A 15,000-nucleotide genomic window follows, 5' to 3' on the forward strand; every position below is an offset into this window, starting at 1 on the left:
TGTGGCACCTGGGGATCACAGACCGCAGCTTCAGTATCCTTCACTGGGAGAGGGACACACATTTACATTTACACACACACACACACACACACGCACACACCACACACACACAGGTTTGAAGACAAATTGGCACCTGGGGACACAGACCGCAGTACAGTATCCTTCACTGGGACACACACACACAGTTGTGGAGACCCACACAGAAACGGTGGGAGACAAACACACACACACACACGCACACACACACACACACACACACACACACACACACACACACACACACACACACACACACACACACACACACACACACACACACGCACACACACGCACACACACACACACAAGATGTACACACTTATATTGAGGTAGGGACCCACACTGTTTATATTGACACAGTGGCCCGGTACTGTTTACAGTGAGGTAGTGGACACACAGCCATGTTGAGGTAGGGGGACAGCTTATAGTGAGGTAACTCTGAAAATGGTACTTGTACTGTTTTTTGGCTACCGGTACTGTTTATATTGGAGTAGTGGCCCGGTACTGTTTATATTGAGGTAGTGGCCCGGTACTGTTTATATTGAGGTAGTGGCCCGGTACTGCTTATATTGAGGTAGTGGCCCGGTACTGTTTATATTGAGGTAGTGGACCGGTACTGTTTATATTGAGGTAGTGGCAGGTACTGTTTATATTGAGGTAGTGGACCGGTACTGTTTATAGTGAGGTAGTGGCCCGGTACTGTTTATATTGAGGTAGTGGCCTGGTACTGTTTATATTGAGGTAGTGGCCTGGTGATTGCTTATATTGAGGTACTGTAGCTCCACAATACTTTTAATTTTTTAATCTATAAGAGGAACATGAAGTAGAACATTTGAGGTGCCGGAACTCACAGCCGAATCACTGACTCTCTATGGCTCTGTGCCAGTCTTCCTGCCCAATCACTGACTCTCTATGGCTCTGTGTCAGTCTTCCTGCCCAATCACTGACTCTATATGGCTCTGTGCCAGTCTTCCTGCCCAATCACTGACTCTCTATGGCTCTGTGTCAGTCTTTCCTGCCCAATCACTGACTCTATATGGCTCTGTGCCAGTCTTCTTGTCCAATCACTGACTCTCTATGGCTCTGTGCCAGTCTTCCTGCCCAATCACTGACTCTCTATGGCTCTGTGCCAGTCTTCCTGCCCAATCACTGACTCTATGGCTCTGTGCCAGTCTTCCTGTCCAATCACTGACTCTCTATGGCTCTGTGCCAGTCTTCCTGTCCAATCACTGACTCTCTATGTCTCTGTGCCAGTCTTCCTGTCCAATCACTGACTCTATATGGCTCTGTGCCAGTCTTCCTGCCCAATCACTGACTCTCTATGTCTCTGTGCCAGTCTTCCTGCCCAATCACTGACTCTATATGGCTCTGTGCCAGTCTTCCTTCCCAATCACTGACTCTCTATGTCTCTGTGCCAGTCTTCCTGCCCAATCACTGACTCTCTATGTCTCTGTGCCAGTCTTCCTGCCCAATCACTGACTCTCTATGTCTCTGTGCCAGTCTTCCTGCCCAATCACTGACTCTCTATGGCTCTGTGCCAGTCTTCCTGTCCAATCACTGACTCTCTATGCTCTGTGCCAGTCTTCCTGCCCAATCACTGACTCTCTATGGCTCTGTGCCAGTCTTCCTGCCCAATCACTGACTCTCTATGGCTCTGTGCAAGTCTTCCTGCCCAATCACTGACTCTCTATGGCTCTGTGCCAGTCTTCCTGACCAATCACTGACTCTATATGGCTCTGTGCCAGTCTTCCTGCCCAATCACTGACTCTCTATGGCTCTGTGCCAGTCTTCCTGCCCAATCACTGACTCTCTATGGCTCTGTGTCAGTCTTCCTGTCCAATCACTGACTCTCTATGGCTCTGTGCCAGTCTTCCTGCCCAATCACTGACTCTATATGGCTCTGCCAGTCTTCCTGCCCAATCACTGACTCTATATGGCTCTGTGCCAGTCTTCCTGTCCAATCACTGACTCTCTATGTCTCTGTGCCAGTCTTCCTGCCCAATCACTGACTCTATGGCCCTGTGCCAGTCTTCCTGCCCAATCACTGACTCTCTATGTCTCTGTGCCAGTCTTCCTGCCCAATCACTGACTCTCTATGTCTCTGTACCAGTCTTCCTGCCCAATCACTGACTCTCTATGTCTCTGTGCCAGTCTTCCTGTCCAATCACTGACTCTATATGGCTGTGCCAGCTCCTGCCCAATCACTGACTCTCTATGGCTCTGTGCCAGTCTTCTGCCCAATCACTGACTCTCTATGGCTCTGTGCCAGTCTTCCTGCCCAATCACTGACTCTCTATGTCTCTGTGCCAGTCTTCCTGCCCAATCACTGACTCTCTATGGCTCTGTGCCAGTCTTCCTGCCCAATCACTGACTCTCTATGGCTCTGTGCCAGTCTTCCTGCCCAATCACTGACTCTCTATGGCTCTGTGCCAGTCTTCCTGCCCAATCACTGACTCTCTATGTCTCTGTGCCAGTCTTCCTGCCCAATCACTGACTCTCTATGTCTCTGTGCCAGTCTTCCTGCCCAATCACTGACTCTCTATGGCTCTGTGCCAGTCTTCCTGCCCAATCACTGACTGTCTATGGCTCTGTGCCAGTCTGGGTAAGTTGTTCTGCAACAAGGTGATCAAATGAAGCTCCTCCATCTGTAGGCTGTAGTGTTTAAACAGGCTCTACCATAACAGGACCTGACCTAGAAAACATCTACAGAGAAGTTTAAATAATTCACTCAGTGTCAACTCCCTACTCTCTCTTCCTACTCCACTAAGACACACGGGGACCCGCTGCAAATAGAATGTGTGTGCGCGTGTGTGTGTGCCCAATCACGACTCGTACATGTGTCGTCGTGTGACAGATAAAGTTCAGTAGCTGAGGCTAAAATGATCTCTGCATATTCATAGTGTGTCTACAATGAGCTGACCGTTAGTCAGGCTAGCTACAACCACCACATCTATCTACTGATGTTAATCAGGCTAGCTACAACCACCACATCTATCTACTGTACAGTCTAATCCTAGCTACAACCACCACATCTATCTATAATCAGGCTATTACTGTACAGCTAATCAGGCTAGCTACAACCACCTATCCATCTACTGTACAGTTAATCAGTCTTCCACCCCACATCCATCTACTGTACAGTTAATCAGGCTCTGTACAGCTAATCAGGCTAGCTACCTGCCACATCCATCTACTGTACAGTTAATCAGGCTAGCTACAACCACCACATCCATCTAACATTTTCCTAACATTTAAGTCATTATGGCCATCTGTGCCAGCTCTAATCCTAGCCCAATCACTGACTCTATCTACTGTGCCATTCACCTTATGACAACCACTGACTCTAATGGCTCTACAACCACCACTAAATCCTGCCCAATCAGGCTGAACACCACTATATGGCTCTACCCAGTCCTTTTGCCCTATCCTGAGTATTCCTTGACACAGTCCTGGGGTGTTCTACCTGAGTCTCTCCTCCAGACACAGTCCTGTGTTGTTCTACCTGCTGTCTCTCTGACACAGTCTTCCTGAGGGAGTATCTCTCCACCAGACATAGTCCTCTGTGCCAGTATCTTCCTCCAGACAATTCCTGACTCTGAGTATGGCTCTGTCCAGCACAGTCCTGTGTTGTTCTAAGTACTTCCTCCAGACACAGTAGGTTGATCAAATGAAGCTTCCTCCATCTGAGGCTGTAGTGTTTAACCAGGCTCTTCCAGACACAGTCCTGTGTTGACCAGAGAAACATCTCCAGACACAGTCCTGTGTTGTTCTACCTGAGTGTCGAACTCCCTACTCCTGTGTTGTTCTACCTGAGTATCTCTCCAGGCAAGACACAGTCCTGTGGTCGCTCCAAACAGTCCTGTGTTGTGTGTGAGTGTCTTGTTCTCCAGACACAGTCCTGTGTTGTGCTGCGAGTATCTCTCCTCCACAGGTGTTGACCTGAGTATCTTCTCCTCCAGACACAGTCCTGTGTTGACCTGGCTAACACAGACCTGTGTTGTTCTGCTGATATCTCCAGACACAGTTGTGTGTTCTAATGAGCTCCAGTCAGGGCTAGCTACCAGTATCTCTCCTCCACACAGTCCTGTGTTGTTCTACCAGTATCTCTCCTCCAGACATAGTCCTGTGTTGTTCTACCTGAGTATCTCTCCTCCAGACACAGTCCTGTGTTACAACCACCACATCCTCTCCTCCAGACACAGGCTAGTTGTTTTACCTGAGTATCTCTCCTCCAGACACAGTCCTGTGTTGTTCTACCTGAGTACCTCCTCCAGACACAGTCCTGTGTTGTTCTACAACCACTCCAGACACAGTCCATCTACCTGAGTATCCCTTCAACAGTCCTGTGTTGCTACCTGGGAGTATCTCTCCTCCCACAGTTCTGTGTTGTTCTACCTGATTTCTCCTCCAGACATAGTCCTGTGTTGTTCTACCAGATCTCCTCCAGACACAGTCCTGTGTTGTTCTACCTGAGGATCTCTCCTCCAGACACAGTCCTGTGTTGACCTGAGTATCTTCCTCCAGACATAGTCCTGTGTTGTTCTACCTGAGTATCTCTCCTCCACACAGTCCTGTGTTGTTCTACCTGAGTATCTCCTCCAGACACAGTCCTGTGTTGTTACCCTGAGTATCTCTCCTCCAGACACAGTCCTGTGTTGTCAGACCTGAGTATTTTCCTCCACACAGTCCTGTGTTGTTCTACCTGAGTATCTCTCCTCCAGACACAGTCCTGTGTTGTTCTACCTGTGAGGTTCTCCTCCAGACAGTCCTGTGTTGTTCTACCTGAGGAGGTCCTCCAGACATAGTCCCGTGTTGTTCTACCTGAAGCTCCTCCAGACAGTCATGTGTTGTTCTACCTGAGTATCTCTCCTTCAGACATATCCCTGTGTTGTTCTACCTGAGTATCTCTCCTCCAGACACAGTCCTGTGTTGTTCTACCTGAGACATCTTCCTCTAGACATAGTCCACCTGGAGAGTATCTCTCCTCCAGACACAGTCCTGTGTTGTTCTACCTGAGTATCGTCCAGACACAGTCCTGTGTTGTTCTACCTGAGTATGCTCCTCCAGACAGTCCTGTGTTGTTCTACCTGAGTATCTCTCCTCCAGACAGTCCTGTGGTTCTACCTGAGTATCTCTCCTCCAGACATAGTCCCCTGTTGTTCTACCTGAGTCCTGCAGAAGGATGAGACCTGAGATCCAGACACAGTCCTGTGTTGTTTACCTGAGTATCTGCTCCAGACACAGTCCTGTGTTGTCTCTACCTGAGTATCTCTCCTCCAGACAGTCCTGTGTTGTTTTACCTGAGTATGAACCTCCAGACACAGTCCTGTGTTGTTCTACCTGAGTAACAGACACAGTCCTGTGTTGTTCTACCTGAGAGATCTCCTCCAGACAGTCCTGTGTTGTTCTACCTGAGTATCTCTCCTCCAGACATAGTGGAGTTGTTCTACCTGAGATTCTCCTTCAGACATATCCCTGGTTGTTCTACCTGAGTATCCTCCTCCAGACACAGTCCTGTGTTGTTCTACCTGAGTATCTCTCATCTAGACAGTCCTATGTTGTTTACCTGAGTATCTCTCCTCCAGACACAGTCCTGTGTTGTTCTACCTGAGTATCTCTCTCCAGACACAGTCCTGTGCTAGACACAGTCCTGTGTTGTTCTACCTGAGTATCTCTCCTCCAGACACAGTCCTGTGTTGTTCTACCTGAGATTTCCTCCAGACATAGTTCTGTGTTGTTCTACCTGAGTATCTCTCCTCCAGACATATTCCTGTGAGGTTACCTGAGATCTTCTCCTCAGACAAGTCCTGTGTTGTCTACCTGAGATCTCTCCTCCACACAGAGGTTCTACCTGAGCATATTCTCTCCTCCAGACACAGTCCTGTGTTGTTCTACCTGAGTAGTGAGACACAGTCCGTGTTGTTCTACCTGAGTATCTCTCCTCCAGACACAGTCCTGGTTGTTCTACCTGTCAGGTATCTCTCCTCCAGACACAGTCCTGTGCTGTTCTACCTGAGTATCTCATCTACTCCAGACACAGTCCTGTGTTGTTCTACCTGAGTATCTCTCCTCTAGACATAATCCTGTGTTGTTCTACCAGTATCTCTCTCCTCCAGACACAGTCCTGTGTTGTTCTACCTGAGTATCATCTCCTCCAGACACAGGTGTTGTTCCTACCTGAGTATCTCTCCTCCAGACATAGTCCATCTCCTGAGTATCTCTCCTCCAGACAGTCCCGCGTTGTTCTACCTGACTAGTCCCCTCCAGACACAGTCCACCTGAGTATCCTCCTCCAGACAGTCCTGTGTTGTTCTACCTGAGTATCTCTCCTCCAGACACAGTCCTGTGTTGAGCTACCTGGAGTACTCAACCTCCAGACACAGTCCTGTGTTGTTCTACCTGAGTATCTCTCCTCCAGACACAGTCCTGTGTTGTTCTACCTGAACTCCTACAGACACAGTCCTGTGTTGTTCTAGCTGAGTATCTCTCCTCCAGACAGTCCTGTGTTGTTCTACCTGACTATCTCTCCTCCAGACATAGTCCCGTGTTGTTCTACCTGAGTATCTCTCCTTCAGACATATCCCTGTGTTGTTCTACCTGAGTATCTCTCCTCCAGACACAGTCCTGTGTTGTTCTACCTGAGTATCTCTCCTCTAGACATAGTCCTGTGTTGTTCTACCTGAGTATCTCTCCTCCAGACACAGTCCTGTGTTGTTCTACCTGAGTATCTCTCCTCCAGACACAATCCTGTGTTGTTCTACAATCTCTCCTCCAGACACAGTCCTGTTTTGTTCTACCTGAGTACAGTCCTAACAGTCCTGTGTAGTTCTACAGTATCTCTCCTCCAGACATAGTCCCATGTTGTTCTACCTGAGTATCTCTCCTTCAGACATATCCCCGTGTTGTTCTACCTGAGTACTCCTCCAGACACAGTCCTGTGTTGTTCTACCAATCTCTCCTCCAGACACAGTCCTGTGTTGTTCTACCTGAGTATCTCTCCTCCAGACATAGTCCTGTGTTGTTCTACCAGTACCTCCAGACATAGTCCTGTGTTGTTCTACCTGAGTATCTCTCCTCCAGACATAGTCCTGTGTTGTTCTACCTGAGTATCTCATCTCCAGACATAGTCCTGTGTTCTTCTACCTGTATCTTCTCCTCCAGACACAGTCCTGTGTTGTTCTACCTGAGTATCTCTCCTCCAGACACAGTCCTGTGTTGTTCTCCAGGCTCTCCTCCAGACACAGTCCTGTGTTGTTCTACCTGAGTATCTCTCCTCCAGACAGTCCTGTGTTGTTCTACCTGGCTAGCTACTCCTCCAGACATAGTCCTGTGTTGTTCTACCTGAGTATCAGTTCCTCCAGACATAGTCCTGTGTTGTTCTACCTGAGTATCTCTCCTCCAGACATAATCCTGTGTTGTTCTACCTGAGTATCTCTCCTCCAGACACAGTCCTGTGTTGTTCTACCTGAGTATCTCTCCTCCAGACAGTCCTGTGTTGTTTTACCTGAGTATCTACAACCAGACACAGTCCATCTACCTGAGTATCTCTCCTACAGACACAGTCCTGTGTTGTTCTACCTGAGTATCTCTCCTCCAGACAGTCCTGTGTTGTTCTACCTGAGTATCTCTCCTCCAGACATAGTCCCGTGTTGTTCTACCAGTATCTCTCCTTCAGACATATCCCTGTGTTGTTCTACTGAGTATCTCAGTTCCAGACACAGGATGTGTTGTAGTTCTACCTGAGTATCTCTCCTCTAGACATAGTCCTGTGTTGTTCTACTGTATCTCTCCTCCCAGACACAGTCCTGTGTTGTTCTACCTGAGTATCTCTCCTCCAGACACAATCCTGTGTTGTTCTACCTGAGTATCTCTCCTCCAGACACAGTCCTGATCTACCTGAGTATCTCTCCTCCAGACAGTCCTGTGTTGTTCTACCTGAGTATCTCCTCCAGACATAGTCCCATGTTGTTCTACCTGAGTATCTCTAATCAGACATATCCCTGTTGTTCTACCTGAGTATCTCTAATCAGACACAGTCCTGTGTTGTTCTACCTGAGTATCTCTCTCCTCCAGACACAGTCCTGTGTTGTTCTACCTGAGTATCTCTCCTCCAGACATATGTTCTACCTGAGTATCTCTCCAGACATAGTCCTGTGTTGTTCTACCTGAGTATCTCTCCTCCAGACATAGTCCTGTGTTGTTCTACCTGACATCTCTCCTCCAGACATAGTCCTGTGTTCTTCTACCTGAGCTATCTCTCCTCCAGACACATCTGTGTTCTACCTGAGTATCTCTCCTCAGACACAGTCCTGTGTTGTTCTCCCTGAGTATCTCTCCTCCAGACACAGTCCTGTGTTGTTCTACCTGAGTATCTCTCCCTCCAGACAGTCCTGTGTTGTTCTACCTGAGTATCTCTCCTCCAGACATAGTCCTGTGGTTCTACCTGTATCTCTCCTCCAGACATAGTCCTGTGTTGTTCTACCTGAGTATCTCTCCTCCAGACATAGTCCTGTGTTGTTCTACCTGAGTATCTTCCTCCAGACACAGTCCTGTGTTGTTCTAGAGTATCTCTCCTCCAGACAGTCCAGTTGTTTTACCTGAGTATCTCTCCTCCAGACACAGTCCTGTGTTGTTCTGGTATCTCTCCATAGACACAGTCCTGTGTTGTTCTACCTGAGTACTCCTCCAGACAGTCCTGTGTTGTTCTACCTGAGTATCTCTCCTCCAGACATAGACTGTTGTTCACCTGAGTATCTCTCCTTCAGACATATCCCTATGAATATGCAGAGTATCTCTCCTCCAGACACAGTCCTGTGTTGTTCTACCTGAGTACTCCATCAACAGTCCTATGTTGTTCTACCTGAGTATCTCTCCTCCAGACACAGTCCTGTGTTGTTCTACCTGAGTATCTCTCCTCCAGACACAGTCCTGTGTTGCAGACACAGTCCTGTGTTGTTCTACCTGAGTATCTCTCCTCCAGACACAGTCCTGTGTTGTTCTACCTGAGTATCTCTCCTCCAGACATAGTTCTGTGTTGTTCTACCTGAGTATCTCTCCTCCAGACAGTCCTGTTGTTCTACCTGAGTATCTCTCCTCTAGACACAGTCCTGTGTTGTTCTACCTGAGTATCTCTCCTCCACACAGTCCTGTGTTGTTCTACCTGATATCTCTCCTCCAGACACAGTCCTGTGTTGTTCTACCTGAGTATCTCTCCTCCAGACACAGTCCTGTGTTGTTCTACCTGAGTATCTCTCCTCCAGACACAGTCCTGTGTTGTTCACCTGAGTATCTCTCCTCCAGACACAGTCCTGTGTTGTTCTACCTGAAGTATCTCTCCTCCAGACACAGTCCTGTGTTGTTCTACCTGAGTATCTCTCCTCCAGACACAGTCCTGTGTTGTTCTACCTGAGTATCTCCTCCAGACACAGTCCTGTGTTGTTCTACCTGAGTATCTCTCCTCCAGACACAGTCCTGTGTTGTTCTACCTGAGTATCTCTCCTCCAGACATAGTCCTGTGTTGTTCTACCTGAGTATCTCTCCTCCAGACAGTCCTGTGTTGTTCTACCTGAGTATCTCTCCTCCAGACACAGTCCTGTGTTGTTCTACCTGAGTATCTCTCCTCCAGACAGTCCTGTGTTGTTCTACCTGAGTATCTCTCCTCCAGACACAGTCCTGTGTTGTTCTACCTGAGTATCTCTCCTCCAGACACAGTCCTGTGTTGTTCTACCTGAGTATCTCTCCTCCAGACACAGTCCTGTGTTGTTCTACCTGAGTATCTCTCCTCCAGACACAGTCCTGTGTTGTTCTAGCTGAGTATCTCTCCTCCAGACAGTCCTGTGTTGTTCTACCTGAGTATCTCTCCTCCAGACATAGTCCTGTGTTGTTCTACCTGAGTATCTCCTTCAGACATATCCCTGTGTTGTTCTACCTGAGTATCTCTCCTCCAGACACAGTCCTGTGTTGTTCTACCTGAGTATCTCTCCTCAGACATAGTCCTGTGTTGTTCTACCTGAGTATCTCTCCTCCAGACACAGTCCTGTGTTGTTCTACCTGAGTATCTCTCCTCCAGACACAGTCCTGTGTTGTTCTACCTGAGTATCTCTCCTCCAGACACAGTCCTGTTTTGTTCTACCTGAGTATCTCTCCTCCAGACAGTCCTGTGTTGTTCTACCTGAGTATCTCTCCTCCAGACATAGTCCCATGTTGTTCTACCTGAGTATCTCTCCTCCAGACAGTCCTGTGTTGTTCTACCTGAGTATCTCTCCTCCAGACACAGTCCTGTGTTGTTCTACCTGAGTATCTCTCCTCCAGACAGTCCTGTGTTGTTCTACCTGAGTATCTCTCCTCCAGACACAGTCCTGTGTTGTTCTACCTGAGTATCTCTCCTCCAGACATAGTCCTGTGTTGTTCTACCTGAGTATCTCTCCTCCAGACATAGTCCTGTGTTGTTCTACCTGAGTATCTCTCCTCCAGACATAGTCCTGTGTTGTTCTACCTGAGTATCTCTCCTCCAGACACAGTCCTGTGTTGTTCTACCTGAGTATCTCTCCTCCAGACACAGTCCTGTGTTGTTCTACCTGAGTATCTCTCCTCCAGACACAGTCCTGTGTTGTTCTACCAGTATCTCTCCTCCACAGTCCTGTGTTGTTATACCTGAGTATCTCTCCTCTAGACACAGTCCTGTGTTGTTCTACCTGAGTATCTCTCCTCCAGACACAGTCCTGTGTTGTTCTACCTGAGTATCTCTCCTCCAGACACAGTCCTGTGTTGTTCTCCCTGAGTATCTCTCCTCCAGACAGTCCTGTGTTGTTCTACCTGAGTATCTCTCCTCCAGACATAGTCCCGTGTTGTTCTCCCTGAGTATCTCTCCTCCAGACATAGTGGACATCAAGCCAGCCAACATGGAGGAGCTGACGGAGGTGATAACAGCAGCAGAGTTTCATCCTCACCACTGTCACCTGTTTGTCTACAGCAGCAGTAAAGGATCTCTCCGTCTCTGTGACATGAGGGCCTCGGCACTTTGCGACAGACACACCAAACGTGAGTTGGGCTACGCAAAGGCTTCGCTGTCGGTCTCTAAATCACGTGTATTCGGATCTTACTGTTCGAGGTCCAGAGTACGACTACTGCTGGTTCTGATAATTAATAGCTCCCACATGTTGTACCAGGTATAAATCAGTCCTTCATTTAAATCAGCAGTAGATCTGGCTTCCACCTACATGTTATACCAGGTATAAATCAGTCCTTCATTTAAATCAGCAGTAGAACTGGCTTCCACCCACATGTTGTACCAGGTATAAATCAGTCCTTCATTTAAAATCAGCAGTAGATCTGGCTTCCACCAGATGGTTTACCCAGGTCAAAATATCCTTCATTTAAATCTTCCTAAACTGGATTCCTCCCACATGTTATACCAGGTATAAATCAGTCCTTCATTTAAATCAGCAGTAGATCTGGCCTCAGGTCCTCAGATATCCATCCTCCTCTTTCCCACCCCCTTATAATCTCCTCTCCTCCCCCTTTCTCTTCCTCTCATCCTCCTCTCTCATCTCCCTCTCCCTTCGTCTCTCTCTCCTCCCCCTGTCTCCTTCCCTCATCTCCCCTCTCCTCATCTCCTCTCCTCCCCCTGTCTCCCTCCTCATCTCCTCTCTCCCCTCCCTCTCCTCCCTCGTCTCCCTCTCCTCCCCCTGTCTCCCTCCCTCATCTCCTCTCTCCCTCCCACTCCCCCTTCGTCTCTCTCCTCCCCCCCTGTCTCTCCTCTCATCTCCCTCTCCTCATCCTCTCTCCCCCCTGTCTCCTTCCTCTCCCTCCCCCTCCTCATCTCCTCTCTCCTCGTCTCCTCTCCCTCCTCTCTCTCACTCTCCTCGCCTCTCCTCCTCGTCTCCTCTCTCCTCCCCCTCGTCTCTCCTCCCTCGTATCTCTCTCCCCTCATCTCCTCCCCTCTCCTCCCCCTCTCCTCCTCCTCTTTCCTCCCCCTCTCCCCCCTCTCCCTCTCTCATCCCCCCTCGTCTCCTCTCTCCTCCCCCTCTCCTCTCCTCCCCTCGTCTCCTCTCTCCATCTCTCTCTTCCTTTAGTCTTTGAGGAACCAGAGGACCCAGGAAGTCGCTCATTCTTCTCTGAGATCGTGTCGTCGGTGTCGGATGTGAAGTTCAGTCACAACGGGCGGTACCTGCTGACCAGGGATTACCTGACGGCCAAGGTGTGGGACTTACACATGGAGAAAGGCCCCGTCGAAACCTACCAGGTCAGCCTGCTAAACAAACAAAACACACACACACACTAGGCACACGCATAAACACACACACACACACACACTAGGCACACGCATAAACACACACACACACACACTAGGCACACGCAGAAACACACATACACACACACAGAAACACACATGCACACACACTAGGCACACGCACATACACACACACACACGCAGAAACACACATGCATACACACTAGGCATTCACACACACACACACACACACACACAGGCACACGCAGAAACACACATGCACACACACACACACACACCAGGCACACGCAGAAACACACATACATTCACACTCACGCACGCATGTATACACACAGAAATTGAATGAATGCCTTGGAAAAACCTGTCAACACTCTCTCCTGCCCTCTCCCTCTCTCCCTCTCCCCCCCTTTCTCCCATGTCTGTCTCTCTGTAGGTTCATGACTACCTGAGGACTAAGCTGTGCTCTCTGTACGAGAACGACTGCATTTTTGACAAATTCGAGTGTGTCTGGAACAGCTCCGACAGGTGTGTGCGTCTTCGTCTACTCTGAGGCTTTATCCCACAGATAAATCAATCCCAGAGAAGAGGTTTAGAGATGTCAAAATCAATCCCTTCTCTCCTTCATCTCTCCTCCTCTTCCTGTCCCAACCCCCACCCTTCCCTCTCTCCATCTCTCCTCCTCTTCTTGTCCCAACCCCACCCTTCCCTCTCTCCATCTCTCCTCCTCTTCTTGTCCCAACCCCAACCTTCCCTCTCTCCATCTCTCCTCCTCTTCCTGTATAAACCCCACCCTTCCCTCTCTCAATCTCTCCTCCTCTTCCTGTATAAACCCCACCCTTCCCTCTCTCCATCTCTCCTCCTCTTCTTGTCCCAACCCCACCCTCCCCTCTCTCCATCTCTCCTCCTCTTCCTGTAAAACCCCACCCTCCCCTCTCTCCATCTCTCCTCCTCTTCCTGTCCCAACCCCACCCTTCCTCTCTCTCCCTCTCTCCTCCTCTTCCTGTCCCAACCCCACCCTTCCCTCTCTCCATCTCTCCTCCTCTTCCTGTAAACCCCCACCCTTCCCTCTCTCCATCTCTCCTCCTCTTCCTGTCCCAACCCCACCCTTCCCTCTCTCCATCTCTCCTCCTCTTCCTGTCCCAACCCCACCCTTCCCTCTCTCCATCTCTCCTCTTCTTGTCCCAACCCCACCCTTCCCTCTCTCCATCTCTCCTCCTCTTCCTGTCCCAAACCCACTCTCTTTTCTCTCTTCCTTTTCTTCTCCCTCTCTTTGTCCCTCTTCCATTCCCCCCTTCCACCTTCTCTCCTTCTTCTACTACCCTCTCTCTCCTCTTCCTCTCCCTCCTCCTCTCTCTCCTCCTCTTTCTCCTCCTCTCTCCTCCTCTTCTCATCCTCCTCCTCCCTCTCTCCTCTCTCTCCTCCTCTTCCTCCTCTCCACCTCCCTCTCTTTTCTCCTCTTCCTCTCTCCCCTCCTCTCCCTCCTCTCCCTCCTCCTCCTCTCTCTCCTCCTCTCTACTCCCTCTCCTCCTCCTCTCCCTCCTCCTCTCTCTCTCCTCCTCTCCCTCCTCCTCTCCTCCTCCTCCTCTCCTCCTCCTCCTCTCTCTCCTCCTCTCCCTCCTCCTCTCCCTCCTCCTCTCTCCTCCTCTCCCCTCTCTCTCTCTCTCCTCTCCCTCCTCCTCCTCTCTCTCTCCTCTCCTCCTCCTCCTCCCTCTCCCTCCCTCCTCTCCCTCTCCCCTCCTCCTCTCCCTCTCCTCTCCCTCCTCCTCTCCCTCCCTCTCTCTCCCCTCTCCCTCCTCCCTCTCTCTCTCCTCTCCCTCCTCCTCTCTCTCCTCTCCCTCCTCCTCCTCTCTCTCCTCCTCTCCCTCCTCCTCTCTCCTCCTCTCCTCTCCTCCTCCTCCCCCTCCTCCTCTCCCTCATCCTCTCCCTCCTCTCTCTCCTCCTCTCTCTCCTCCTCTCTCTCCTCCACTCTCTCCTCCACTCCCTCCTCCTCTCCCTCCTCCTCTCTCTCCTCCTCTTTCTCCTCCTCTCTCTCCTCCTCTCTCTCATCCTCTCCCTCCTCCTCCTCTCCCTCCTCCTCTCCCTCCTCCTCTCCCCTCTCATCAGTGTGATAATGACTGGGGCGTACAACAGCTTCTTCCGGATGTTTGACAGGGAGACAGGGCGGGGCGTGACCCTGGAGGTAAGCATATATACAAACACACAAGTTTCTAACGTAACTCGCTAACGTAAGTCACTTACGTATGTCGCTAACGTGACGCTGGAGGTAAGCATATATACAAACACACAAGTTTCTAACGTAAGTTTCTTTCTAACGTAAACGCTAAAGTAAGTCGTTTACGTAAGTCGCTAAAGTAAGCCGCTAACGTAAACCGCTAACGTAAGCAGCTAAAGTAAGTCGCTAACGTAAGTCGCTAACATAAGCCGCTAACGTAAGCCGCTAACGTAAGTCGCTAACATAAGCCGCTAACGTAAGCCGCTAACGTAAGTCGCTAACATAAGCCGCTAACGTAAGCCGCTAACGTAAGTCGCTAACATAAGCCGCTGTGCTACTGAAATCCCAGTGTGGAGAACTGCTGGTTGATGATGTCACTCACCAGGTCTAATCTGATCAGAGAGAAATAATGAAACCACTTTCTACCTGAGTATCTCTCCTCCTTTCTGGTCCAGATTTCAATGATGCCTGCTCTAAACGTGTCTCCTCTGCTCAG

The 15,000-nt window shown here is 49.6% G+C and overlaps 1 protein-coding gene across 1 annotated transcript in view; it reads left to right on the top strand.

Moving 5' to 3' along the window:
• LOC127920345 (serine/threonine-protein phosphatase 2A 55 kDa regulatory subunit B gamma isoform-like) overlaps positions 1-15,000 on the top strand; it is a 20,057-nt gene that overhangs the window by 1,731 nt on the left and 3,326 nt on the right. Inside the window, exons 5-8 of the mRNA XM_052504365.1 lie at positions 10,915-11,079; positions 12,114-12,283; positions 12,726-12,817; positions 14,396-14,475. Of these exons, the coding sequence (XP_052360325.1) occupies positions 10,915-11,079; positions 12,114-12,283; positions 12,726-12,817; positions 14,396-14,475 (507 nt within the window). The remainder of the gene's footprint in view (positions 1-10,914; positions 11,080-12,113; positions 12,284-12,725; positions 12,818-14,395; positions 14,476-15,000) is intronic.

This window comes from Oncorhynchus keta, unplaced genomic scaffold, assembly GCF_023373465.1.
Source record: "Oncorhynchus keta strain PuntledgeMale-10-30-2019 unplaced genomic scaffold, Oket_V2 Un_contig_19067_pilon_pilon, whole genome shotgun sequence".
In the NCBI taxonomy this organism is placed as follows: domain Eukaryota; kingdom Metazoa; phylum Chordata; class Actinopteri; order Salmoniformes; family Salmonidae; genus Oncorhynchus; species Oncorhynchus keta.